At 37.8% G+C, this 27,044-nt stretch overlaps 1 protein-coding gene across 8 annotated transcripts in view; it reads right to left on the reverse strand.

Annotated features, from left to right (window-relative positions):
* PRCP (prolylcarboxypeptidase) overlaps positions 1-27,044 on the reverse strand; it is a 72,963-nt gene that overhangs the window by 16,565 nt on the left and 29,354 nt on the right. For all 8 annotated transcript variants that reach the window (XM_067750522.1, XM_067750520.1, XM_067750515.1 and 5 more), the window contains 5 exons: positions 17,006-17,146; positions 13,795-13,896; positions 10,531-10,712; positions 10,137-10,294; positions 9,282-9,454 (listed from right to left, as the gene is read on the reverse strand). In XM_067750522.1, coding sequence (XP_067606623.1) covers positions 9,282-9,454; positions 10,137-10,294; positions 10,531-10,712; positions 13,795-13,896; positions 17,006-17,146 — 756 coding nt within the window. The remainder of the gene's footprint in view (positions 1-9,281; positions 9,455-10,136; positions 10,295-10,530; positions 10,713-13,794; positions 13,897-17,005; positions 17,147-27,044) is intronic.

Consider the following 27,044-nt stretch of genomic DNA (forward strand, 5'->3'; position numbering starts at 1 on the left):
CGCGTACCACCAAAAAAACAAAAAAACAAAAAACAAACAAACAAAAAAGAATAAAATACCTGGGAGGAGGTATTTTAGACATGAAAGACCTATATATTAAAAAATACAAGACATTGGGCTTCCCTGGTGGTGCAGTGGTTGAGAGTCTGCCTGCCGATGCAGGGGACACGGGTTTGTGCCCTGGTCCAGGAAGATCCCACATGCCGCGGAGTGGCTGGGCCCGTGAGCCACGGCTGCTGAGCCTGTGCGTCCGGAGCCTGTGCTCCGCAACGGGAGAGGCCACAACAGTGAGAGGCCTGCGTACCGCAAAAAAAAAAAAAAAAAACAAGATATTAATGAAAAAATTGAAGAAGACACAAATAAATGAAAATATATTTCATGCTCATGGATTGGAAGAATTAATATTGTTAAAATATCCATACACAAAGCAATATACAGATGCAATGCTATCCTTATCAAAATTCCAATGATATTTTTCACAGAAATAAAATTAAAAATTCTAAAATTTGTGTGGAACCATAAAAGACCCCAAATGGCCAAAGCAATCTTGAGAAAGAACAATGGTAAAGGCATCACACTCTCTGATTTCAAACTATATTACAAACCTGTATTAATTAAAACAATATGCGGCTTCCCTGGTGGTGCAGTGGTTGAGAGTCCGCCTGCTGATGCAGGGGACACGGGTTCGTGCCCCGGTCTGGAAAGATCCCACATGCCACGGAGCGGCTGGGCCCATGAGCCATGGCTGCGGAGCCTGCGCGTCCGGAGCCTGTGCTCCGCTACGGGAGAGGCCACAACAGTAAGAGCCCAGCGTACCGCAAAAAAAAAAAACAAAACAAAAAAAAACCAATATGGTCCTGGCATAAAAACAGACACGTAGATCAATGAAACAGAATAGAGAGACCAGAAATAAACCCATGCATATATGGTCAATTAACTTATGACAAATCAAGAATATACAATGGGGGGCTTCCCTGGTGGCACAGTGGTTAAGAATCCGCCTGCCAATGCAGGGGACACAGGTTCGAGCCCTGGTCTGGGAAGACCCCACATGCCGCGGACCAACTAAGCCTGTGTGCCACAACTACTGAGCCTGCGCTCCAGAGCCTGTGAGCCACAACTCCTGAAGCAACGAAAGCAAAAATAAACAAGTGGGATTTCATCAAACTAAAAGCGTCCTGCATAGCAAAGGAAACCATCAACAAACGAAAAGGCCACCCACTGAATGGGAGAAAATATCTGCAAATCATATATCTGATAAAGGGCTAACATCCGAAATATATAAAGAACTCATACAACTCAACAACAACAACAACAAATCCTATTAAAAATGGGCAGAAGATCTGAATAGACAGTTTTCCAAAGAAGACATACAGATGGCCAACAGGTATATGAAAAGATGCTCTACATCATTGATCAAAAGGAAAATGCAAATCAAGAGTACAATGAGATATCACCTCACATCTGTTAGAATGGCTATTATGAAAATGACAAGTGTTGGCAAGGATGTGGAGAAAAGGGAACCCTATGCACTGTTGGTAGGAATGTAAATTGGTACACCACTTTGAAAACAGTATGGAGGCTTCCTCAAAAACTTAAAAATAGAAATGCCATAAAATCCGGCAATTCCACTTCTGGGTATTTACCCAAGGAAAACAAAAATACTAATCCGAAAAGATATATGCATCTCCATGTTCATTGCAGCATTATTTACAATGGCCAAGATATGGAAACAACCTAAATGTTCATCAACGGATGAATGAATAAAGGAGATATGGTACATGTATATGATGGAATATTATTAAGCCATAAAAAAGAATGAAATCTTGCCATTTGTGACAACATGGGTAGAATTTAAGGGCATTATGCTAAGTGAAATCAGTCAGACAGAGAAAGGCAAATACTATATGATCTATCTCTCTTATATGTAGAATCCAAAAAAAAAAAATTTTTTTTTTTTTAAATTTAAAAAACCATGCTGGGACTTCCCTGGTGGTGCAGTGCTTAAGAATCTGCCTGCCAATGCCTTCCCTGGTCTGGGAAGATCCCACATGCCGCAGAGCAACTAAGCCTGTGCGTGAAAACTACCGAAGCCCATGCACCTAGAGCCCGTGCTCCGCAGCAAGAGATGCCACCGCAATGAGAAACTCACGCACCACAACAAAAAGTAGCCCCTGCTCGCCGCAACCAGAGAAAGCCCCCGTGCAACAACGAAGACCCAACACAGCTAAAAATAAATTAATTTACATGTAAAAAAAAGAAAGAAACAGAACTGAACTAAACTGAAAGCTGCAAAAACCTATCAAGCCTAAAGCAATAAGGAAATGCATGTTGAAGAGAAAAGGCAAAAGATTGTTTTGCTATTCTGACAACTCTCAATTATTCATGGTAAGTCAAAAATACCTAATTGCATAGCCCTTTTCTCAGAAAATGTTCCTGAGAAATATGCCAATTAGAAATACTCAAGAATATATGGAAATCAAGAACCAATCATAGAATTTATTAAACTATCTAATGCCAACAGTTGATCAGCATTCTTTCCTGCATGTGGACACCCCCACTGGACTTAGCTCTTTCAAAATGCAGCACAAAACTACGGAGTAGACCCATGCAATGCAGAGAAGAGCATTACGTTCAAGCACAGCATGGTAGATGAGGCCGGGTGACAGTGCAAGCTGGGCAGGGGGAGAAGGGAGTGCTGATATGCAGCAGCAAGTGGCCTAATACTCTCGAAGAGAACAGTAACAAGTGAGTGTGACTCACATGCTGGCATCAGATCCCCTCTCAGAGCTAGAACACTGGGCCTCTGTCAGGCAAAGAAAAGGAGTCCCTATGAATAGCCATCTCTGCAAACAGCAGTTACTGTCACTCCCTAAGAGACACAAGCATGGCTGGGGACTGGCACCAGCTGACAATACTTGGGTTTTGGCAGCCCCACTTACACAGAGAGAACATCCTGGTCAGAAACTTGGCCTCTGCTGATAGAAATTCCATGTCCAGATTAAGGGCAATCCTGGGCCCACTGTCCTCTGTGAGGTCAGAGCACCCTTGGAGTACTGTGTCCAATTCTGAGCACCACACTCTAATAAGGACACTGACCAACATGAGGAAATTCACAGGGGAGCAATCAGGATGCGGAGTTGAGGAACAGTTGAAGAAACTCTATAATTGGTCATTTGAATCATCCCCAATCTTTTACTATTGCAAGTAAGGCTACAATAAATATCCTTGGGGCTAAATCTATCTATCTATCTATCTACCTATCTACCGTTGTTTTCCTGAGATAAATTCTTAGAGGAATTATTGAAGGAAATAAACATTTTTTAGGCCTTTGCTACATCATGTCAAACTGCCTTATAGGAAGGAAGTACCAGCTGATAATTCTACCAGTAAGATAGACAGTAGGCCTGAAAAATATCACTTAAAATTTGTTTACAAATATTTAAAATAAGAGAATTTTGTTGTTTTAGGTGTTTCTAAATTTCCTCTCTAACTCAAAGGTTCTGTGAGTCTAAGCATCATCCTCTAGATAAAAGACACACTCTCTACATTTCTCTATGTACAGTTGACCCTTGAAAAACACAGGTTTGAACTGAGTGGGTCCATTTATACACGGATTTTTTTCAATAAATATATAGTCAGCCCTCCATATCCACAAGTTTGGCATCCATGCATGGACATTTCCACCTGAGGTTGATTAAATTCACGGATGGGAAACCCATGGATACAGAGGCCCACTGACTATACTACACCATTTTACATAAGGGACTTGAGCTTCCATGGATTCTGGTATACACAGGGGCTCCTGGAACCAATCCCCTGAGGATACCATGGATACTGAGGGAATTCCATTAAGAATTTTAGTAGCCAAGAGTAAATAAAGTTTTCCCCAAAATACTTAAATTATACTAGCAAAACCTCAGCACTATTCCCATGCTTATTTAAAGACTAGTAATTCAACAGGATATATTCATATACTTTTATTAAAGATCTATAGGATACACAAAATATGTAAATGTTAAGCCGAACCATATGAAATTGCCATGTTTATAAGTCAAACACAAATATTGGCATTTTTGGTTCAACCTCATATAACACTTCAGCTTACGCCTGATAATTTGCAGGTATTACCCATCTGATGAGGGCAAGCACTTGGTTTGTTGATTATTTACTTAGGGACTGTCATCTAATCAGACAAGGAAAGCTTCTCTGCCAACCACTGCCATCCGAAATACTCAGCACTGAGGTAGCCCCTGTACTACACTTTCCATTTATTTTGTAGACACTAGCAAACAGTATCTTCTAAACAATTTCTACAAAAGGCACAGCATTCCTACTTAGACTATAAATCTACTGATAAGGGGGCAGCTGGGGCTGAGTCTGCTAGTAAAACTATTGACTATTCCTTGAGGTCAGGTGCTTTCCCTACAATGACCCGGGGAGAAACATATAATAACCATCTGCATTTCACAGGGAAGGAAATAAGCTCAGAGAGGTCTGCTACAGACACACAAATTTAAAACTGTGAATATAAGTTCTGAACCCAAACTTTGGCTACAAAGTCCTGGTATACGAATATCTCTTTGATATCATATAATAACAATTATATGCATATAACTAGCATCAACTTAGTGCTTACTATACACCAGGTCCTATTAAATCCTCATAATGACCCTAAGAAGCACTATAATTATTATTATCCCCATTTTGCAGTTGAGGAAATTAAAGCACAGAGAGGTTAAGAAACTTCTCCAAAGTCAAACAGCTAGGAAGTAGCAGAACGGGGATTCAAATGCAGACCCACTCTGAAGTTTCCATTTGTAACCACTACACTACACACACTCAACCTAGAAGTAATAATATAAGAGAAAAATAACAACACGTACAGTACCTAAACATACCTGTAGCCTCATGCTTAATTTTTTAAACAAATATTTTTTTATTCTTAGATTACATTTTTCTAAGTTTATTTGTTTTAGGTAGAAACTTAGATAGAAGGGATTCTGTGGCAATATAAAATTATAAAACTTCTTATTATGCAATAGTGAAAAGGAAACTGTAAAAGAGTAGAGCAAAATGAGGTTCAGGAAATGGACAGACTTAATTCACTTTCTACTTCCTAGAACAAATGTGAACATTCAGGAAAAATGTAAAAAGAGCATAAGAGGTCCATTTTAATAATTCTGTGTTAAAGAGTGTAGAAATTATGGAGATAGTAGAACATTGTAATCTTAGTACCAAACTAATCAACTCTGTACCCAAATATTTAGGTTCTGCTCTTTGACCCATGTACACCAGAGAAAGTGAAGATAATGAATTGTTTAAAAGCTTTAAGTGTCCCTGTACCTATGAGGATAAGCATTTGAATAAGAGAGAAAAAGAAGGCAAAGAAAATGTTTTTAAAGGAGAAGGAAAGAAGATAGGTTTAAAAAAAAAAAAAAACCCATCTCTTCTCAGAGAGTATGGTCCATCCACATTAGAGAAAGGATTAAGCAGATACATTCAGCTTTTCTAACAGATTTTCTTTCTCTAAGGCTTCAATACGCCTCTCACCCTCACTCAGATAATCACATTAGTTTTGTCATTAAAAGCTCCCTTTTCATAGAATGCACCTAAACCGCTTAAACCACCCAGAGAGGTCGCATACATTATCAAACACCAAGACAAACGGAAGAGATTTTCCATCTTATATCTTATTATTTCACTGTATCTATCTGCATGCTCAGGAGGCTAAGCCAAAAGATTTGGTGAGTTATCAGCTGAAAAATGATTCCAAAATAGACAAACTCTACAGTATCCTTTAAAACTGGTCATTAAGCTGAGAACTGAGAACTAGCAGTTTTTATGCTGACAGAGCAGTCAAATGACACAGAGGTTTTCTATTTCCCTTTTCTCTTCTTCCTTGTGTTCTATCAGCCAAGTCCATGATTATTTCTGCATGAATGTTGCAGCTTCTGTTAACAGTAAACAAAAGCAAATGGAGTCTGAGTGTGCATGGCTCAAAGATAAATTAGAAAGAATGATATTTGAGTTGACATGGAAAATGGCATTCAGTTGTTGCATGTGGATACTTCAGAACTGTACAAGGTCCAGGCAGAATTGGAAATCATCTGCTTTTTTCATAACCCAACTATTACATATTATCTCACCATCCTAAGCCTGAGTTACAGGCTCAGAAAAGGACGACTGTTTGTCAGCCCTTTAAAAAGGAGGAAGTGTATCAGAGGGAGGAGGAGTCCTGGTTAAATGGAACTATCCAAGTGAAAGAGCAGTCCCCAACTGGGTAGTGTTCCAGGGATTAGGGGGTTGGGAGAACAGAGAGGGGGTCAAGAAAGGAGAAACAGAATGAACAGTGAAAGAAATTGATCTGAAGCTAAGAGTTGGGAAGAGAGGCATGTAGTGGAAAAATTCTGAAATCAGATAGGATAAAATTAGAGATAGATGTAGGCAATGGAAGTTTCTCAAGCAAAAGTCAAAGAGAGATTACTTTCGGTGGGGTGCAGGCAGGAAACAGAATTATAAATATATCATAAGCAATAAAGAATTCCTTAGTATGTCAAAAGAAAGGATAAAGTTGGTAAAAAAAATATTAACTGGAGGAAATGACAAAAACAAGTCCTGGATAAAAGAAGAGAAAGGTGGGCTTCCCTGGTAGCGCAGTGGTTGAGAGTCCGCCTGCCGATGCAGGGTACACGGGTTCGTGCCCCAGTTCGGGAAGATCCCACATGCCGCGGAGTGGCTGGGCCCATGAGCCATGGCCGCTGAGCCTGCGCGTCCGCAGCCTGTGCTCCGCAACGGAAGAGGCCACAACAGCGAGAGGCCCGCGTACCACAAAAAAAAAAAAAAAAAAGAAGTGAAAGGTGATTGTGAGGCAAAGACACAAAGTTATCTTGCCTTAAAAATAAACTTTTGGGCTTCCCTGGTGGCGCAGTGGTTGAAAGTCCGCCTGTGGATGCAGGGGACACGGGTTTGTGCCCCAGTCTGGGAAAATCCCACATGCCGCGGAGCGGCTGGGCCCGTGAGCCATGGCCGCTGAGCCTGCGCATCCGCAGCCTGTGCTCCACAACGGGGTGACACCACAGCGGTGAGAGGCCCGTGTACCGCAAAAAAATAAAAAAAAAATAAAATAAAATAAACTTTTAAAATACATATGTACACAAAAGATAAAAGAAAGATTGTGCTAAATCAAAAACAGATGACAAAATATTTGAGATATACTCCACTAATTTTGAGTGATTATTTAGGAGAGAGAGAGGATAGAATATATATTTACGTTTAAGACTCAACAGCAAAATATCTCAAAAGGAACATTAAAGAAGCGGAGATAAAACCAGTTAGACTGTTCACTGTTCCAAATCATAAACAAATGAATATTAAAAAGCTGTATTCCTCTGGCATTTTTTCTAAGTCAGGGCAGTAAACTACAGGCCCCAGGCCAAAGCCAGCCCACTGCCTGTTTTATAAATAAAGTATTGTTGGAACATAGTCTTCCTCATTCATTTAAATATCGTCTATGGTTACTTTCTGCTAGAACTACAAAGTTGAGTAGCTGTGACAGAAACTACATGGCCCACAAAGCCTAAAATACTTACTATATAGTTCTTTACACATAAAGTTTGCCAACCCCTATTCTAAGTAATGAGGGAATTGCCCATATGTTTTTATCATCTGACAACTCAGTTGTTCTCCAAGTGGGCATAAAGATGCAAATGTAATTCTCACTTTGTACACAGAGTTCAAAGTTAAATCTGATAGTTGTCACACTGTGGCCAGCAATCTACCCAAATCTTCAGTCAAGTCTTCTAGTTCAGTGCAATGTGGGAGAAGATCATAGCCTCTGAACAATGGTAGACTTGAGTTCAAATCCCACTTCTACTACCTCTTAGTTGAGCTTAAATATCCTCTCCATAAAACTGGAATTATAACTCTTTTTTCCCACAGTATTTTTGTGGGGATTAAATGAGATAATATATATGAAAGTGCTTTGTAAATAGTAAAATAATACAGAAAGATAAGACATTATTAGCACATAGACATTTATGGAGACTCATCGGTTCGGATTTAGTTTTTTCTCATTATTTTGATCTAGGTTTTCTTACCATGAGAGAGATCTGTTCTTTAAAATAACTTTGTATTGTCAAAATTCAATTTAATTCAATATGCATTTACCTCTGGCTTGCTATGTGCAATGTACTCACTGGTCATTCTACTTTTTAGATGAAGAAAAATATCTCTAATAGCAAATGATCTTGTTCCATTTAGGCTACAAAGTTTTAAACAAGGTGTGCATTTAATAATTCAAAGGGACAGTTAAATTAAAAGTGCTTTTGAAACCTGGTTCTTGTATTACCAATTCTACCTACATTCACAGCATTCATTCTAGCTGTAGAGTCTGCTGTATTCTCTAAATTTAATAACCATCAAGTTGGCCAGCTTTTGTTTTTAAAACTAAGAGGAATGCTCTTTACAAAGGAATGCTTAAAAAGAACACATACAATAAAGAATTCTGGCATGAAAAGAACCTTAAAATTTATTGTGTCAAGTGTCTTTAAATTTTCCAGAGTGTTTTCACATCCAATATTTTATTTGATCCTCAGCACATCCCTATTGAGAACATAGGTATTGTTATCCCATTGTGCAGAGGAAGACACGGAGGCCCAAGAAGAGAACAGACTTGCCCAAGATCACGCAGCTGGTAAATGGTAGTTCTGAACAAGGAACCAGAGTCAGTGCTCTTTCCACTCTACCTTGCTGTGTGGGGATCATGCCTTTATGATATGTGTAGCACTTAGAATGTGTTAGCAGTTGACTGAATCATAGCACTTTGATAGCAGCTGCGATTTATTAAGCACAGACCATGTATTATATAGCTCTATGTGTCTCACATATATAAACTGTGTATATGAAGTGCAGAGCACAGAATTTGGTACATAGTAATTATTCCATTAACAGCAACTATTGGTCTTATTTCTAAGAGTTGGTTCTTAGTTCTAAGAGTTGTAATTCATACAGCTCTGTAATCTCTGCATTTTATCTCCATTATTCAAATGAGAAAACTGAGGTCCAGAAGAGCTAGGTAACATGTCCAAGTTTGAGGAACCAGAAAGTGACAAAAGCCAGGATTTGCCTAGGTTTGAGGTTTGACTAACTTCAGAGCCCCTTTGTCACTAGGACTTCCTCTGATGTTGAAAGTCAGAGAATGCACCAAAAAAAAAAAAAAAAAAAGGAGAGAGAGAGAGAAGTATGTGATTAAAAGTGATGAAAGGACATTTTCCTATTACCTTGATAGGCCAAGCAGGCAAAGGCTGTAAAAAGTTGGACTCATAAGGGTAGTCCACCATTGCCAGATTCACCCAGGTTTCAGAGATCCAGTCTTTCAAATGCTGAACATCCTGAGATTCTGTTAATGGAGTGCATAAGTGAAGGGCTTCAGAAAGCCAGTGCAAGCCAGTACCTGAGAATAGAATCAAATTGTTGGAATCTAATAAGCACTGCTCAACAGAAGGGCTTTACAGATCATTCATTCTTCACTTGGTATTTTAGAAAACTCAGTCTTCTATACAGTTTCTCCAAGAATGCTTTTTCAACATTGAACAAAATATTTTTAGAACTGGTTAATCTCGTGATAGATAAGTTGCCTATCTTCATGAAGCTTACCAGAATTAGTATTCTGAATCATTCCCTTTTGTAAATAAATAAATGGAACATATAGAGCAATGAGAATGCATAAACTACAACTAAATAATACAAATGGATTTATCTGACAGTGCCGAGCAAAAGACAGCAGAGACAAAAAATACATACTATGCAATTCTGATTACTAAAAAATTCAAGAGCAAGCAAAATTAATCTATGGTTCTAGAATGCAGGATAGTGTAGCCTGATAAATGCAGAGGTAGTATCTGAAAAGGGCTTGAGGAGATTTCTTGATCTGCATACTCATTACACTATATATTCACCTTGCAAAAATTCACCAAGCTGTGTATTTTGATTTGTGTACTTTTCTATATGTTATATTTAAATACATATGTTATAATTAAATATATAAAAAGTTTACTTAGAAAGTGGGAAGTGTTAAATTTTATACTTAAAAGGTAAAAAAATCCCAAGATTCCATTCTCTTAATTAAAGCTTACCCTTTTCTGTGAGTCGACTAATGGCATCCCAGGACCTGCGGATACTCTCTGAACAATTTGGGCCACTTTTCCTAAAATCTGTAGTTACAATCTTCATAAATACACCACAAGGTACCATATTCTCAAACTGCCAGATGGGGGCAGAGGATGCAAGAGCTCTAAATGGTAAGAAGTCCAAGGAAGGAGAAAAGAAAAAAATGTAACTCATCGAATTCAAGTTTTAAAATTGAAACTTATATTGAACAAAAATGGTGAGAAAAATAACAGCTGTTAATGAAATAGAAATGAAAAATCTCAGTACAACAGAATAGAACATGTTTTACCCAAAACAAATCCCTACGGTTGCCTTGACAATTATTAAGAAAGTGCTCACATCCAACGTAAGTGCATTTACCCAACCACCAAATGAGGATACTTCATCCTGAACCAGGCTGCAAGCATGCCACCGTAAGAGCCCCCTAGGGCAATGACAGGTTGATTTCTAGCTCCTGGGATTGTTCTTTTCAAGTATTTGATTAACGTTGCAAAATCAGCCAGAGCTTGCTCTGTTGTCAGAAAATTCAAGTGTCTGGAATCCTAAAGAAAAATAACAAAGAACATGGGTATAAATGTGCACATAATAGCAGCTTAGGCATAGCATAGATCCAGAAAAAAGCCAGATAAGCTTTTCTCCAAATAGAATTTCTAGGCAACTGAGTTAAAACGCCCAGTCAAAGCAATAGCAATGCTGATTTAAACTCATGAAAAAGTGACTTTAAGTTTGTGGGAAGAAGATAAGGTATTTTGCATTCAATGTAATTTCTATTAAATGCTATTTACCAAAGACCTTGTTGAGGTAGTAGAAACAGCAGAGACAAACTGTAAGTAACAGTTAACAACAAATGTGATAGAATACAATACTAATCTTAACAGACAACTACTCTATTCTAATTTTATTTCAAATCTTGAAACATTTACAATGGCTACCATATAGGCAAAGGTAAACTAAACCCTGTGGAAAACTGAAGTAAGAATCATCAGTAAAAATAAAACTCATCCTTCCTCATCAGAAAGATGATTATTACGTCTGATATACCAACAACTGGAACAAATCAGCCTGCCTGATGTACAAGTATAAAATTGGAGTTAAAAAAAAAAAAGAAAAACAGCAACCTATGGAACAACTATTTTCAGACATTGGAAAACAAGCAACACAAGACTTTGAGTCCTGAGAGAAGGATACTCCGCAAGTGAGTTCCATGATCATCTAGTTCTCTACCTAGGGAGAATTTCCTCATTGCAGTATAGGGAGGTGGAACTGAGAGTCCTGCTTAGCTGAGAAGGCTAATGAAGTGTCTCCTTTGAAAAGGTGAAAACTAATTCTTCTCCTTTTGAACTTGGGCTGGACTTAGTGACTTGGCTCTAACACGAATAGAATGTGGCAGAAGTGATATGTGACTTCCAATGTCAGGTCATAAAAAGCACTGCAGTTTCTACCTTGCTCTCTTGGATTGTCAACTTTGAGGGAAGGTAGCTGCCATGTCAAAAGGTCACTCAAGCAGGCCTTTGGAAAAACCCAAGAGGGGATACCCTGAAGCCTCTTACTAATACCCAGAATCAGTTTGTCACTCATGTGGATCTTCCATATGAGCAGAGAGGGTCCTCCAGCCTCACTCAAGTCTTCAGATGACTGAAGCACTAACTGACATCTTAAGCTCATGAGATCCCCTGAAACAGAACCACCTAGCTGAGCCACTCCTAATTCCTTACCCACAGGAACTGTAAGATAATAAATGTTTTAAGCCACTAAGGTTTAAGGTAAACTGTTATGTAGCAATAGATGACTAACACACCTACATACCCGTATCAGACTATCCTATTTGACCTTCATACTTTAGTCTCACCACTCTGACTACTCCCATCACCTGGTATATTTTGGAACCAGAGTTCCATCTTTCCTCTTTCCTACTCCTTTAACCTTCCCTCTTATCCAAGATGTATGCTTTCTGGCTTCTTACCTTCTCTCTCATTGTCTGTCACTATTCTTTACTTCCAGTTTTCATGGCACTATGTATAGCTGAGTGCAGTTTTTTCCCAATTCTCACAGTATATCTGTAATACTCCCCTACGCTACTGACAAATTCTGTGAGTACATGAAGGGAAGGAAGCATATCAAAGACAGCCCTTACCGCCATTTTGCTAGCAACATATGAACCACAGGGACCTAGGAGAGGAGGTTATGTTTCTACCTGCAACAAGCTGACTACCTCCCAATGGTTTCAGGACCTGTCAACTCCCCTAATCAGATAATTATGCAAAATAATAAGCTAAAGGATAGAGTTTCCCATGTAGCCTAACAAATATCAGCAAATTGCTCTGCTTTTCATTTATAAAACAAGGACTATTTATTATTTATTTATTTATAACATGAGATAATAAAACCTCTGAAAATAAAAAGTCCTTTCAAAACAGGAAGCCTAGAAAATGATTAACCCCAATCATTTCTAACTCATATTTCTCCAAAAGCATGGTATGTGTATAACAGTGGTATGCATGATGATCTTAGGTAGTGAGCAAACATTTTTAATGTAATACTTGTTTTATTTCAATGTAATTTAGAGAAAAATAGTACATAAAGCCTTACTAAGATAACACTAAGTTTGAAAAGTGAGTTGTGGGACTTTCCTGGCAGTCCAGTTGTGAATACTTCACCTTCCAATGCAGGGGGTGCAGGTTTGATCCCTGGTGGGGAGCTAAGATCCCACGTGCCTCGGGGCCACAAAACCAAAACATAAAACAGAAGCAATATTGTAACAAGTTCAATAAAGATTTTAAAAATGGTCCACATCAAAAAAAAAAAAAAAAAAAAAAAAAAGGGGCTTCCCTGGTGGCGCAGTAGTTGAGAGTCTGCCTGCCGATGCAGGGGACACGGGTTCGTGCCCCGGTCCGGGAAGATCCCACGTGCCGCAGACCGGCTGGGCCCATGAGCCATGGCAGCTGAGCCTGCGCGTCCGGGAGCCTGTGCTCCACAACGGGAGAGGCCACAGGAGTGAGGGGCCCGCGTACCGCAAAAAAAAAAAAAAAAAAAAAAAAAAAAAGTGAGTTATTTAAAGAAAAATAGTCAATGAATAATAATACAGATGGCAAATTCATATAGCCAGAATCACAAGGGTAGTACATGAGTGACTCAGTTGAGGAAAAGGTGTCCTGGCTTATTAAGTGTAGATTTGTAGCTTTGGCTGAGGCCAAAGCTCCTTGTGAGAACAGAAAGGCCAAAAGGGAATCCAAGTGGCCAGTTGGCCTCACTGAATCACAGTGATGATTTGTCCTTATTGTACTGAAAAACACCTTACTAAGCAAACATTTGCGCACTCATTACATTTTTTTCCAGTGGTAGACCCAATAATTTAAGTGTATAATTTATAAAGCAGATTATTTACTGACATTTTTTAAACACTGAAAAGTTCCCTCCAATCTCTGCAGCCATAGATTAAGATTTGCCTGGTGAAGGCTAGCCTCATCACACTGAGTTAAAGGCTGATCATTATACATAAAAAGTAAAGATTAAATACAAATTACTGAAATTTCAGGCAGTTCAACTTAAAGCTATCATTTCTTTCTTACAGTGGGACATGTAATTAGAAAATGTTCTAAACTTAAAAGTAGAAAATACACTTACCTTGAAGGAGTTGGCACCAAAGGGTAGGGACTCTCCATAATATCGATGTTCAGCAAACACCAACATAGCTTTCAGTTCCTCAGCCACATCCCACATGAACCCCTAGGAGGAATTTACAAATTCACAGGATAAAATCAGGTCGTGAAAAAAAGTCTGAATCTCTTTGCAACTCATGAAATGGACCAAAAAGAGTTCTCTGAGAAGCTGCACAATTCATATTTGTTCCACAGGTAAACAATATAATTGCTGTTTCACTGTTGCACATCAATCTCACACTGTATTAGAGTGAAACAATTAAAAATAAGCCCAAGTTGCTCAACTACCAGTCATTCCAACTCTCCTTATTCTGACACTCTAGCCTCAGAATCAACATTGTGTCTAAAATAGCCTTCAAATTGCACTGTGTGCCAAAAAATCTAGGAAAGACCTGCGGATAACTAAGTTATCTGTCTACTCACAGATAACTTTTATTTATAACATGAAAGAGAACAATACAAATAAACATATTGGACTCCCTTGGGTTTTAGGTTAATCTTATTTACATGAAGATAAATAGTAGCTAACCATAGCTAATATTGAGTGCTTACAACTTGTCAGATACTCTTCTAAACACTTTATATGTATTCACTTAATTATCACAACAATCTAAGAGATAGGCATTTTGATTATACCCATTTTTCAGACAAGGACACTGAAGCACAAGAGTTTAAATAACCTGTGACAGTCACACAGCTAGAAAGTGGCAGAGCTAAGATTCAAGCACAGGCCATCTGGCTCCAGAACACAACCACATCAAGTGCAGTAAGACCTCCTTATTTCCACACATAATGCTGGTCATTAATCAACCATTGCATTTTTTCACTTACCTCAAATTGTGCCTTCAGAATCCTTCTTAACAAAGCATTCTAGGTGCCCAACTTCAATCGACTAGATTTAGCACAGTCGATCTAGACAAATCGACTAGATTTGTCATTCCCTGTGTACATTATTGCTTTTTAATGAGCTGTTGCTCCCTAACAAAGACTAAGAACCTCTAAGGTTTTTTTGTTTGTCTTGACCAATAAATGAACAATTAAAAGGGCTGTATGCATGTGAGGACAGAGAATTTAACCTGATATCTGTGATGGTTTCAATAACCCCCATTTTCTCTCTTAACACCTTGCTCATTCCCTGCCATGAATCTACAGATTCTGTAACACCAGCTCAAGATGCCCTCCTCTGCCTGTCCCCACTATGGCTTACTGATCACACCCTCCGCTCAACACCACTGTGCTAGGTATAGATCTCTATTACTCTGCTGCAATATTTGCTTACATGTGTGTCTGACCCTACCAGACTATGAGCTTCTTAAGGGTAAGGATCATCCATCAAAATAGCCAGAGGAGTTGACCTCAGGGTTTGAGAGGAAGCAACTGTATTGATTATTTACCTGCACCTATTTCAGGGTGTTTTATTTTTCAAAAGAGGTCCATGTAACATATTAATATTAAATAACATTATGTGTCAGCATTGTTCTAAGTTCCTAATTCTTATTTGCCCTCATAACAACTCAATTAACTAGACATTATTATAACCGTTTAATATATAAAAACTAAGGCACAGAATAAGAAACTTACTCAAAGTCACAAAGCATAGTGGCAAAACCAGAATTCAAATCTTATCACTGGCTGACATCTTCACTCTTGACCACTATGCTATACTGCCTCTCAATAAATAAATGTCCAGAATATGTAAATATGCAACCCAAACATTTTAGTATGTAAAGGAAGGTGTGTCTAGGGCTGGGAAAGGGTCAAGATCTGTCCTTCTAGGATCTGCCTCTATCAGGTACCTGGAACTCTTCCTACCCTGAGTAGCTCTTCCTTTCTACCACTTCAGAGGTCAGAGATTCCCAGCAAGTCTTATTAAATTATGCTGCAGTGCCTGTCAGAGCAGTGGGGTCTGTGGAGGCAGGAACAGTTGCCTACCTATGATAAAGAACAGGAGCTGGGAAAATAACTGGATAGGAGAAGCTGCCCCGTGGCCTTGGCATAAAAGAGAAATCACATTAGAAAGAGAAAGGGAGACAAGGCAGCCTCAGTTGTTTCACAGAATAACAGAGCAGGAATCTGATGGAAAGTAAGTCCTGATTTCATCTGTCACTCATCTAAGAGAGACAGATATCTAGGATCTCAGCTCTTAGGGAATTATTTTATTTTCAACTAACATATTTAGACTATTAGCATTCCTAAGGAAATAATCGGAAATGTGGAATGTGATAACACAGTATAATTGGGTTCATATCTTTGCTTTCAGTGCAGTTCAGTTCAACATTTACTAAGACCTCCTGAATACCAGGCACCATGCCAGACATTGGCAGTGGAGAAAATACGATTCAGTCCTCACTTTAAGGTAGTTCACAGACTAGCTTTTTGGTAGAAAGTTGCCATTTTCTAGTCTTAGCTCTGGAACATTAAAAAGGAAAATTTCTTCCTTCCATGTGTCCTCCTAAATTAAGTTTTGTTAACAGATTCAAGCATTACTATAAAAGATGACAGAATATATAGTCAGGGAAGCAAGATAACAGCTACACTTTTTTACCCTCACAAATATAAGAAAAATGGTAGAACAGGGAAGCTAAAATATAGCTACAGTTTTACCTTTGTCCATTCCTATTTGACAATCAAACTTGTATTATTTTTTCTTATTTGCACTGGCTTTGTTTAGATTTTATTAATTCATTCATTTAACAAATATTTATTGAGTACCTACTATATGCCTAGCACAGTCCTGGATCTGAGCATACAACACTGAACAAACAAAAATTCCTGCCCTTGTGTTCACATTCTAGAGACCATAATAATAATAATAAACTATATGCCATAACATTCCCACTCCCATTTCCCTCATATCCTTGTTCAATCGTTAAATAAGCTGGGATATTTTTTTTAAATCTTTTAAAATTCAATTGTCCAAAAACAGTATTTCATTCTTTTCATGTGTAATTCTTTAAGGCTGAACAGGCTTGTTGGATATCTGTATTTATTCTTTTGTGAACTGCCTATTCATGTACTTTTTCTGTTTTTCTATTATTCGTGAGTTTATCTTTTTGTTATTTTTTAAAGAACTTCACAATACAGAAATACTCAGTCATATATACTGCAAAAGATTTTTTCCAGTTGATGATAATAAAAAGGAAATTGAGCCCAGAGTTTCACAAATCTGCACATACCGTATTATTGCAAAACCAGATAATGTCCCCTTCATTACCAGTGTAGAAAAGTATAGATCCACCATCTTCCTTCCAATGTTTATCAGCTATTAGGTACCGTTGTTTAAAAGTTTTATCAGTATGAAATCCAAAATGATCAACCTATGACAAAAAAGAAACAGACAAGACATATTTCAAAGGAAAGTAATTAAATATCAAACAAGTATTTATATTTATTCTTCCATTAAAATCAATCTATGCTACAAAAATCACAAAAAAATTTAAACTTCACTTGGTTTCATTAGTAGTAGTAATATTGATATTGTTATTTTGAAATTATTTTCTTTATATTTTAAGATAAAGCAATGTTATTGGTGGTCAAGATTTTCAGTGTAACACAAAAGATACAATTATAAAATCAAGTAGCTACTTAAAAACAATAATGTTAAAATTGAATGAAACAGTAGAACCTATTAATTGGAACCTATTCATTTTTAAAATACAGACATTCCTTACTACCTGAATTTTCATTATTGAAACTTTTAATATCAAAATTCAAGGACTAAACAGACCACTGAAAAGGTCTATAAACATTGTCACCCCAATAACAATTAACATTCCAAGGGCCAGGATTTTGGTATCTAATACTATTCCCCACTAAAACGAATAGGGCTTGTTAGTGAAATGGCTGCCTGACATTTGGGACAAGAAAGCTACGAGATAAACCAATGCATCTTCCTGTGCAAGGAAGCACTCAAAAATTAATGGAGTTATATCTAACAAACATAGGAGACAACTACAAAGGACTATCATTGGCTAAAGTTTTAATAAATTGAACATAAAACAAATTGAACATAAGAATAATGATTGTAGTTGATTGAAACGTTCAATTCATGAAAATCCATTACTCCATAAGGATATCAAAAAAGAAAAAGCAAGAAAAATATTCGTTCGCCACCACTTAAGTTATTTATTAAACCAACTCCTCACTTAGAAGTTGTAAATAAAAAAGTAAAGAACTCAACATTTAACCTGCCTTTCCAATAGAATTATATTTCAGGGTACCAAATAGTCCCAGTTGATGAAAAAGAGCTCTGTTTTACCAAATGTCAGCTAATGCAGAAGGAATGACAGAATTAGAAAAATGATATTTGGCAAACCCTAGTGAAGTTACTGATTCAGGCAAGAATTACCAAATAGTGTTAAAAGCATTAGGAGAATGGATGACAGGAAAATGAACATTCATATTATTTCCAAAGTAATACCATAGAGAATACTGTCACAAGATCAGGCTGTCATCACCTTAACCTAGTAATCAAAGTTAGCATCACTAATAGTGGTGTGAGCAGGAATTATGTATCTCCTCACATGGTACAACACAAAGCACATTTCATCTATGATGAATTCTTGCCAAAAATGTTCGACTTCTAGCTTAGTCCAGTCTTTAGATCTAATTTCCAGTTTCTGGGAAATACGAAGGGTAGAAAAACAAACTGAAGATACTCTGAAGAGGCAATCAGACAAATCCAAAGGTAAGACATTTTACAAGAAAAAGGCAAGGCAATACCCTGATAAAAGGACTGTTTTAGATTAAATAAATTTTAAGGAACATAATAATCAAATGCAATGCATGATTCCAGATGGTATCTTGGTTTGAACAAACAAGATATAAATGACAATTTAGGGACAACTGGGTTAATTTAAATATGGACTAGGTATTAGGTGAGACTAAGGACTTGTTAATTTTGTTAAGAGTGATCATATTGTTTTGGCTACATAAAAAAATGTTTTTCTTTTTCTACAGCTGTACATTGAAGGATTTAGAGAGAAAACGTCATGCAGTTTATAATTTACTTGAAAATACTTCAGCATAAAAAAGTAAAATGAATTTAAAGGAAAAAATATAATCTACACTGAGAGAAAAAAACACACTGGATACTGAGACTTTGTGAGATACAATATAAAACATGTCAGAATGACACAATTTTAAGCTTACATTGCACTTTAAATATATTTTTTGAGCTTTTTCACCCTTCTCTTAATAAACTCACCATTTAAAAAATACAATTATTAAACCCTATAATATGGTAAAGTTCATATACAACTATCTGAATTTAAAGAGTTACCCAACAGTACAGAGCCCACTGAGCCTTTAGGGTCATAGTGTTTGAATTCTTCAGTGCTTTGGAGGGACAGGAGTGAGAATGCAGGGTGCTCTGGGGCACACATAGGCTGATCCAGTACTGCTCCAGCCTTCCTGGGGCAGGAGCTGGTTCTGACCTAATCCAGATCTTGTAAGATTTCCCTTGGCTGTTCTAAAACAGATGGAACTTCCTGCATCCACTCCATCTACACACACACACACACACACACACACACACACACACACACATACATGCATACTTCACATTCATACCAGAGGTCCCAAAATGCAAGTTTCTCAAAACTGCACCTAATGCACACATCCCAATGTCCACGATCATCACCATATATAGTCCTAAAATACAAGCTATTCTAATATAAAGACTATCTACCTTTCAGTAAAATAAGCAGTCTGTATGGAACAGGTATATAATAATGATGTCCATGTGCTAAAAAACCCCTCCCATGACATATGTTAACTCTCTCAGTCACTTATTCAACAAGCATCTATTGAATGGGCCAAGTACTTGTTCTAGGCCAAGTAGTAAACTAAGCAACAGGATAAAGCATTAGCTGAGCCACAGCTCCTTGATTTAACTTAAACTAATTCAATTATACCCACTAAGCCTAAAAGTAAAAAAGAGCAAGAGAAATAGGCAAACAGTGAAGGGAAGATAGACAAGTGATTCCACTTGCTTCCATTCAAATTAGTAGTGTTTCTCCACATGAGGTCCCTAGATATCAGTATCAGCTTCATCTGGGACTTGTTAAAAATGCAAATTCTCTGGCTGAATCCCAGGCCTACTGAATTAGAAACTGTGGGGAGTAGAACTCAGTAACTTGTGTTTTAACAAGCCCTCCAAGTAATTCTGATGTACAGCTAACATTTTGAGAACAATGAGTTAGCATAAGCCCCCAAATAAGACAAGAATCTGCTATTCCTTCTCTTGATCTAGGTTTCAGAATACTTCTAATATGTAAGCATCTCAGTATGCTGAATGAAACTCTGATGTTTAAAGATGTGAATTACCACCCAACATGGCCCCTAAATACAAGCCAACTGCATCATTTGAAGCTCAACAGGAAAAACCATCATCTGTTTCAACAAAGGAGGAAGGACTAGCTGTGTTGGACTTAAAGGAAGGAAGTACACAGCTCTCTAACAAGATGCCTTCTCCTGGTATTCTCAAAGATAATTCTGCCATAGTGATTTTCAACTTACCCACTGACTTTAGAGCCTAGCCTTGTAAAATGAGATATCACTGTTCCCTTTAAAAGCAGCCCACCAAGAAACCTATTTCAATAATACAGTCTAAAGGTTTCAAATTTGAAAACATGGGTATGTGTTTGTATATATCATGTTAAATGTATATGGTGAAAAAATTCTCGCCAGAGGAAGAGCCTGTATCTAGAATTACAAGAGCCACAAGAACTTTAGACAGAGAAAGCCAAACTTCCTTCTGTGGCTGCTCTCAGGGCACTCCTGCTCCTAGCAATCCCTAACTGTTTAGCTTGGGGAAAAGCGGGTGGAACTCTGGTATGACAGAAAGAAAGCAGGTTAGAAGTCAACAGATCTAAACTTGAATTCCTACTGTGGGGCCTCAGGCAAGTCACTTAACCTCTGTGAGCCCCACTGTTGTCCTATATAAAATAAGGATAATAACACATAACTCAAAGGATTGCTGTGAAGATTAGAGAAAACATATCCAAAGTATTAGGTATAGTCCCTGGTATATAATACATGCTCAGTGAATGTTAGCTCTCCACTCCATCCCATCTGCACACCAATCCTAAGCATGGAGTACTTAGATGGGGTAAATAAGGCAGGGAGTGATGAAGCTCTTCACAGAATTATAGGACATACCCTTAGAATGTCAAAATCTCCTATCTCTTGAGTGCTTCACCTAAATATTAAACAGCTAGAAAGAGGCAGTGAAATATCATTTACAAAACATTAATTTGCAGAATTTTCTTGACTCTTCCTAATTATCAACGATATCAACTTCGGGCTACACAGCTATAGATATTTTCCAATACCTAACGACCCAGCATACTAGGTGCAGCATGCCCTCTGCTGTTGAGAACTGAGGCCTGCACGCCACTTACAGTCCTGTGCTCCTGAACAGAGATTTTATAAATCACAACATAAAAGGAGACAGGGACGTAGAAGCCATTTGATCTGCGTTGTTCAACTGAAGAAACCAGACTCAAAGAGGTCAAGTGCCTTGGTCAAGGTTACAAGTCAGAGGCAAACCTGGAATTTTTAATTGTTTTTTCAATTTAGTGTATTGAGATAACTAAAATAATTAATAGCACTGTAAAAGCCACACAGGCATGACCTCAAAAAGTGAAAACACCTCTAGTCACACACAGCAGTCCTTTCTAGAATGTGGTCCTAGAAATTCCAAGAGATGCTCCCCTTCTTCACCTTGTAGAGGATAAAGAGATCCATGAGAATGGGTAGGCAAGAAGGAATAAAGAGAACAACATCCTTTAAATAGTTTATTGTGGCAAAAATAACTATTTGGACTTTAAAACTGCTCAAAAATAAAATTTACACCCAGAAAAGCCTGTAAGAACATCACATCTATTAGAAACAGTTTTGGTGGCAACTTGGAGTGAGGGTTAACACAGAGCACCTGCTCTGTGTCTGGTACTGTGCTGGTGCTTTACACAAATCACCTCACCATCTTCCCCATTACCCTCTGGGGGCACGTTCATTATACCAGTCTTACATAATAAGGACACTGAAGCTCAGAGAGGTCAGATAACTTGTCCAAGGTAATATAACTAATAAATAAAAGTCAAATACAATTGTTTTTCATGTGCTTTATCCACTACCCAATCCTACTTCTGACAAAATCCAGCCTGCTTTTTTTCACTGTAACACACTATGGCAGATAGGGCTGGCTACAAACTGCAACCTTCAGCAGGGGACACTAGAGTATCTTCATTTGCAAAATGAAGTACATATCCCCAAATACATACTAACAGTTATACTGAAGCATATGGTCTTTTCATTGACCTGACTCAAGAATTGTTACTATATTGTTTTTAACTCATTTAATCAGGCTGCTGATAAAAAAAAAAAAAATCACGTTGACTCTTAGTAGCTTTTAGTTTTAAGAAACTCAGTATACAGTTGGTTTCATTTACATACCCAGATATATGATAATAGTTAATTGAAATTTTACTAAACATATGAAAAGTATACTCAGAGATATACAAGACAAAAAAATAGACTCACACCTCCAATACATTAAAGCACCTTGAAAGAGGGCTCTCTGGTCTCCAATTCTAATCCAGAGATGTTAAAATGAAATAAGATGTTCTTTCTTCCATTTGATGTATGTACCCTGTATTAATTATGGAATTATGGCATTACATTCTATTAGAGTTCCTAAATGGAGACCGACATTGTTTCTGGGCAAGCTTGATCTCCCCTGAAGGGGTAGACACCTTCATGTTAGAAGGACACAATTTGTCAAAGAAGGAACCAAAACCTGAAAGGAAGGTGGGGTTTAGGCAGGATCTGGGTCTATAGTTGGAGAAAAGTCCTATGAGTGGGGTCCTACTAAGTTGTCCCTCACCCAGGAGTAGCCACAGAACTGGGTCAAGACGGGAGAGCAAGCCATATCTTATGAGTCAGATCATGGGTGACTAGGTTTATTTCTACTTTATTATGTCAGAACCTTTCAAGAATCTTTTGAACGTTCTACCTTTGTTCATCTGTACTACAAAGATACCAGGAAAGATTGGAGAGTAAATCTGACTTAAAAGAATTAAAAGGGAAACAGTATCCCTTGATGAGAGTGGTGGTGGTGATAAGGAAAAGAATCACAAGTCTCTCCAAGAGGAAGGTGAATCCAAGAAACAGGAATGGCATTCCCTTCCCACAGGGATGCTCCCTTTATAGCCAACCTTAGCAGGTCTAGTTTCCATTTTAACAAGGAAGGTGGAAGTTTCCTCAGAGATAACCTTCAAGTGAAATCATCCTTCTATGTAATAAGATGCTGCATATCTTCACACATCTTTCTGTCCATATTAATATAAGAGAGAAAACTGTATTCCTTCCTTCTGTATATTATTTGTAACCTGCTCCTAGTCTCAAAAAAGAAACTCTTAGATATAAATTATTTACTTAAAGATAAAACAAACTGGGAAGGGAATAAAAGGATATGAGAGAGTCCACTGTGGAAAAAGTTTGGCTATCCAGCTTCCTACACCTACAAATGAATTGTTAGAAAGGCAAGAACACAATAGCTACCACAGTGCCCCTGTACAAGACAGATACTTTATAAATAATTATTAAATGAATGCAGTCCAAATCTTCCTAATGTGGTCCCCCACATTTCTGTGTAAAAGGTCCTCTTGTTAATGTTAAAATTCTCATAGACACTTTATATCGTGTTATATCAAGCCAGTGCTTGAGAAAATATAAGAGAAGCTATTATAAATTGAATAGTGGTATAAATAAGTATCACAACAGCATCTAAAAACAGTATATACTATTCTCAATAGTATATACTTGGTAGGAAAATGGATTCAACACAATTCTACAGTGTTCAGGAAGCCTCCTTTCCCCTGACCAAAGACTTGGACCCCAAAAGGAGAATCCCATTCTAAATTACCAAAATTCTATGACATCAAAATATTCTCTGCTCTACTAAAACAAAGGTGAAGATATCCTGCCCTTAAGAACACCTAAAACATTCCAGTAAATCAAGAAATAACATGTTTTGTCCAACAATAGTCAGGTGTTTCAGCAGAGGAAAATTCTGGCATCATCTACTGACTAAACAGCTCTGTGAGAGCACCACACGATCAATAACTTCCTGTGGCTTCAGGAAGCTCTGTACCACTAGAATTACCTGAGCACAATTTAAGCTCGCAAATTAGAGATAAAGTGTCACTGCAATTATTAAATATCTAAATTTTAGTAAATGTTACATCGTCAGAGGGCGCTGTTGTATAAATATTGGATTGGCCAAAAAGTCCGTTCGGGTTTTTCCGTGTTATGGGAAAAACCCGAACGACTTTTTGGCCAATCCAATAGTAAAGCAGGAGAACCGTTAGGTTTTTTTTTTTTTGAACCGTTAGATTTTAAATATTAGATACATAAAATTTTAGGACAGTAAGGGAACTTAAATCTCAAGTCCAAACTCTTAAATGAAAAAAACCTGAGATACAAAAATGTCAATTATTTTACATCTTTCTTTTTAAATAAAGATATATTCACATAGTTTAAAGTCAGGGTTCAAAATGCATGTTGTTAGAAGTCAGACTAGTGGTTACCCTTGCGGGGGAAAGTCACTCTAAAAGAGAATGAGAGGATTCTGGATTTAGGATGGTGCATTTTTCTATACCTATAAGATAATTAGCAAATAGATTTGTAAACACTTAAGATTTCCTTTAAGATACACATATTATGTACATATGATGTTTATATTTCTATTTCACTATAGTCATATGTAAATTATATTATACTAAATCACATTTATATTAAATTTTTCTCCAGACTATTCTACAAAGCTACAGTAATCAAGACAGTATGGTACTGGCACAAAAACAGAAATATAGACCAATGGAACAGCATAGAAAGCACAGAGATAAACCCAGACACATATGGTCACCTTATTTTTGATAAAGGAGGCAAGAATATATAACGGGGAAAAGACAGCCTCTTCAATAAGTGGTGCTGAGAAAAATGGACAGCTACATGTAAAAGAATGAAATTAGAACACTCCCTAACACCATACACAAAAATAAACTCAAAATGGATTAAAGACCTAAATGTAAGGCCAGACACTATCAAACTCTTAGAGGAAAACATAGGCAGAACACTCTGTGACATAAACCACAGCAAGATCCTTTTTGACCCACCTCCTAGAGAAATGGAAATAAAAACAAAAATAAACAAATGGGACCTAATGAAACTTAAAAGCTTTTGCGCAGCAAAGAAAAACATAAGCAAGATGAAAAGACAACCCTCAGAATGGGAGAAAATATTTGCAAATGAAGCAACGGACAAAGGATTGATCTCCAAAATGTACAAGCAGCTCAATATCAAAAAAAACAACCCAATCCCAAAATGGGCAGAAGACCTAAATAGACATTTCTCCAAAGAAGATATACAGATTGCCCACAAACACATGACAGAATGCTCAACATCACGAATCATTAGAGAAATGCAAATCAAAACTACAATGAGGTATCACCTCACACCAGTCAGAATGGCCATCATCAAAAAATCTACAAACAGGGGCTTCCCTGGTGGCGCAGTGGTTGAGAATCTGTCTGCTAATGCAAGGGACACAGGTTCGAGCCCTGGTCCGAGAAGACCCCACATGCCGTGAAGCAACTGGGCCCGTGAGCCACAATTACTGAGCCTGCGCGTCTGGAGCCTGTGCTCCACAACAAGAGAGGCCGCGACAGTGAGAGGCCCGCGCACCGCGATGAAGAGTGGCCCCCGCTTGCCGCAACCAGAGAAAGCCCTCGCACAGAAACGAAGACCCAACACAGCAAAAATAAATAAGTAAATAAACTCCTACCCCCAACATCTTCTTAAAAAAAAAAAAATCTACAAACAATAAATGCTGGAGAGGGTGTGAAGAAAAGGGAACCCTCTTGAACTGTTGGTGGGAATGTAAATTGATACAGCCACTATGGAGAACAGTATGGAGGTTCCTTAAAAAGCTAAAAATAGAGCTACCATATGACCCAGCAATCCCACTACTGGGCATATACCCTGAGAAAACCATAATTCAAAAAGAGTCATGTACCACAATGTTCATTGCAGCTCTATTTACAATAGCCAGGACATGGAAGCAACCTAAGTGTCCATCGACAGATGAATGGATAAAGAAGATGTGGCACATATATGCAATGGAATATTACTCAGAAACGAAATTGAGTTATTTGTAGTGAGATGGATGGACCTAAGAGTCTGTCATACAGAGTGAAGTAAGTCAGAAAGAGAAAAATAAATACTGTATGCTAACACATATATGGAATCTTAAAAAAAAATGGTTCTGAAGAACATAGGGGCAGGACAGGAATAAAGATACAGACATAGAGAGTGGACTTGAGGATACAGGAAGGGGGAAGGGTAAGCTGAGACAAAGTGAGAAAGTGGCATGGACATATATACACTACCAAATGTAAAATAGATAGCTAGTGGGAAGCAGCCACATAGCACAGGGATATCAGCTCGGCGCTTTGTGACCACCTAGAGGGGTGGGATAGGGAGGGTGGGAGGGAGACCCAAGAGGAAGGAGATATGGGGATGTATGTATATGTATAGCTGAATCACTTTGTTATAAAGCAGAAACTAACACACCACTGTAAAGCAACTACACTCCAATAAAGATGTTTAAAAAAAATTTTTTTTCTTTCACTTAAAAATGTGTATTGAGTATTCATTAGTGACAGGCATTAGGAAGGAGAACGGAGTAAGATACAATTCAATCTCTCAAGTTTTGAATGTAAAAAAAGTGATGAGCATACTAATAAACAATCACAAGATGGTATGGTTTAAGTTCTATATACAAAGTGCTGTGGGAGCTTAGAAGTTACGTTCCGACCTGCAGGAATCATGCAAGGCTTCACCAAAGAAGTGATATCTGAGGTGAACTCAGAAGAGTAACAAGAATTTTTCCAAGTACAGAAAAGCATGTCAAGCAAAGGGAGCATGAGGAACTCTGCAGAACAAGCATATTCAGGAACTGTTGTTGTTTGTGGCAGAAGATATATAATTCATGAGGAGAAGAGATGGGAGATGAGATTAGATTCACCAGGCTGCCACCTGATGTACATAGGAAAATCTCCCTATAAAGAGAAACCTAACTGAAATCTGAGATTGCCTCTCTAAACCAACAGTGAATGAAATAGGTACGCTAGAAATAGAGCCTTAATGAGG

Source organism: Pseudorca crassidens, chromosome 9 (assembly GCF_039906515.1).
Source record: "Pseudorca crassidens isolate mPseCra1 chromosome 9, mPseCra1.hap1, whole genome shotgun sequence".
Classification (NCBI taxonomy): Eukaryota; Metazoa; Chordata; class Mammalia; order Artiodactyla; family Delphinidae; genus Pseudorca; species Pseudorca crassidens.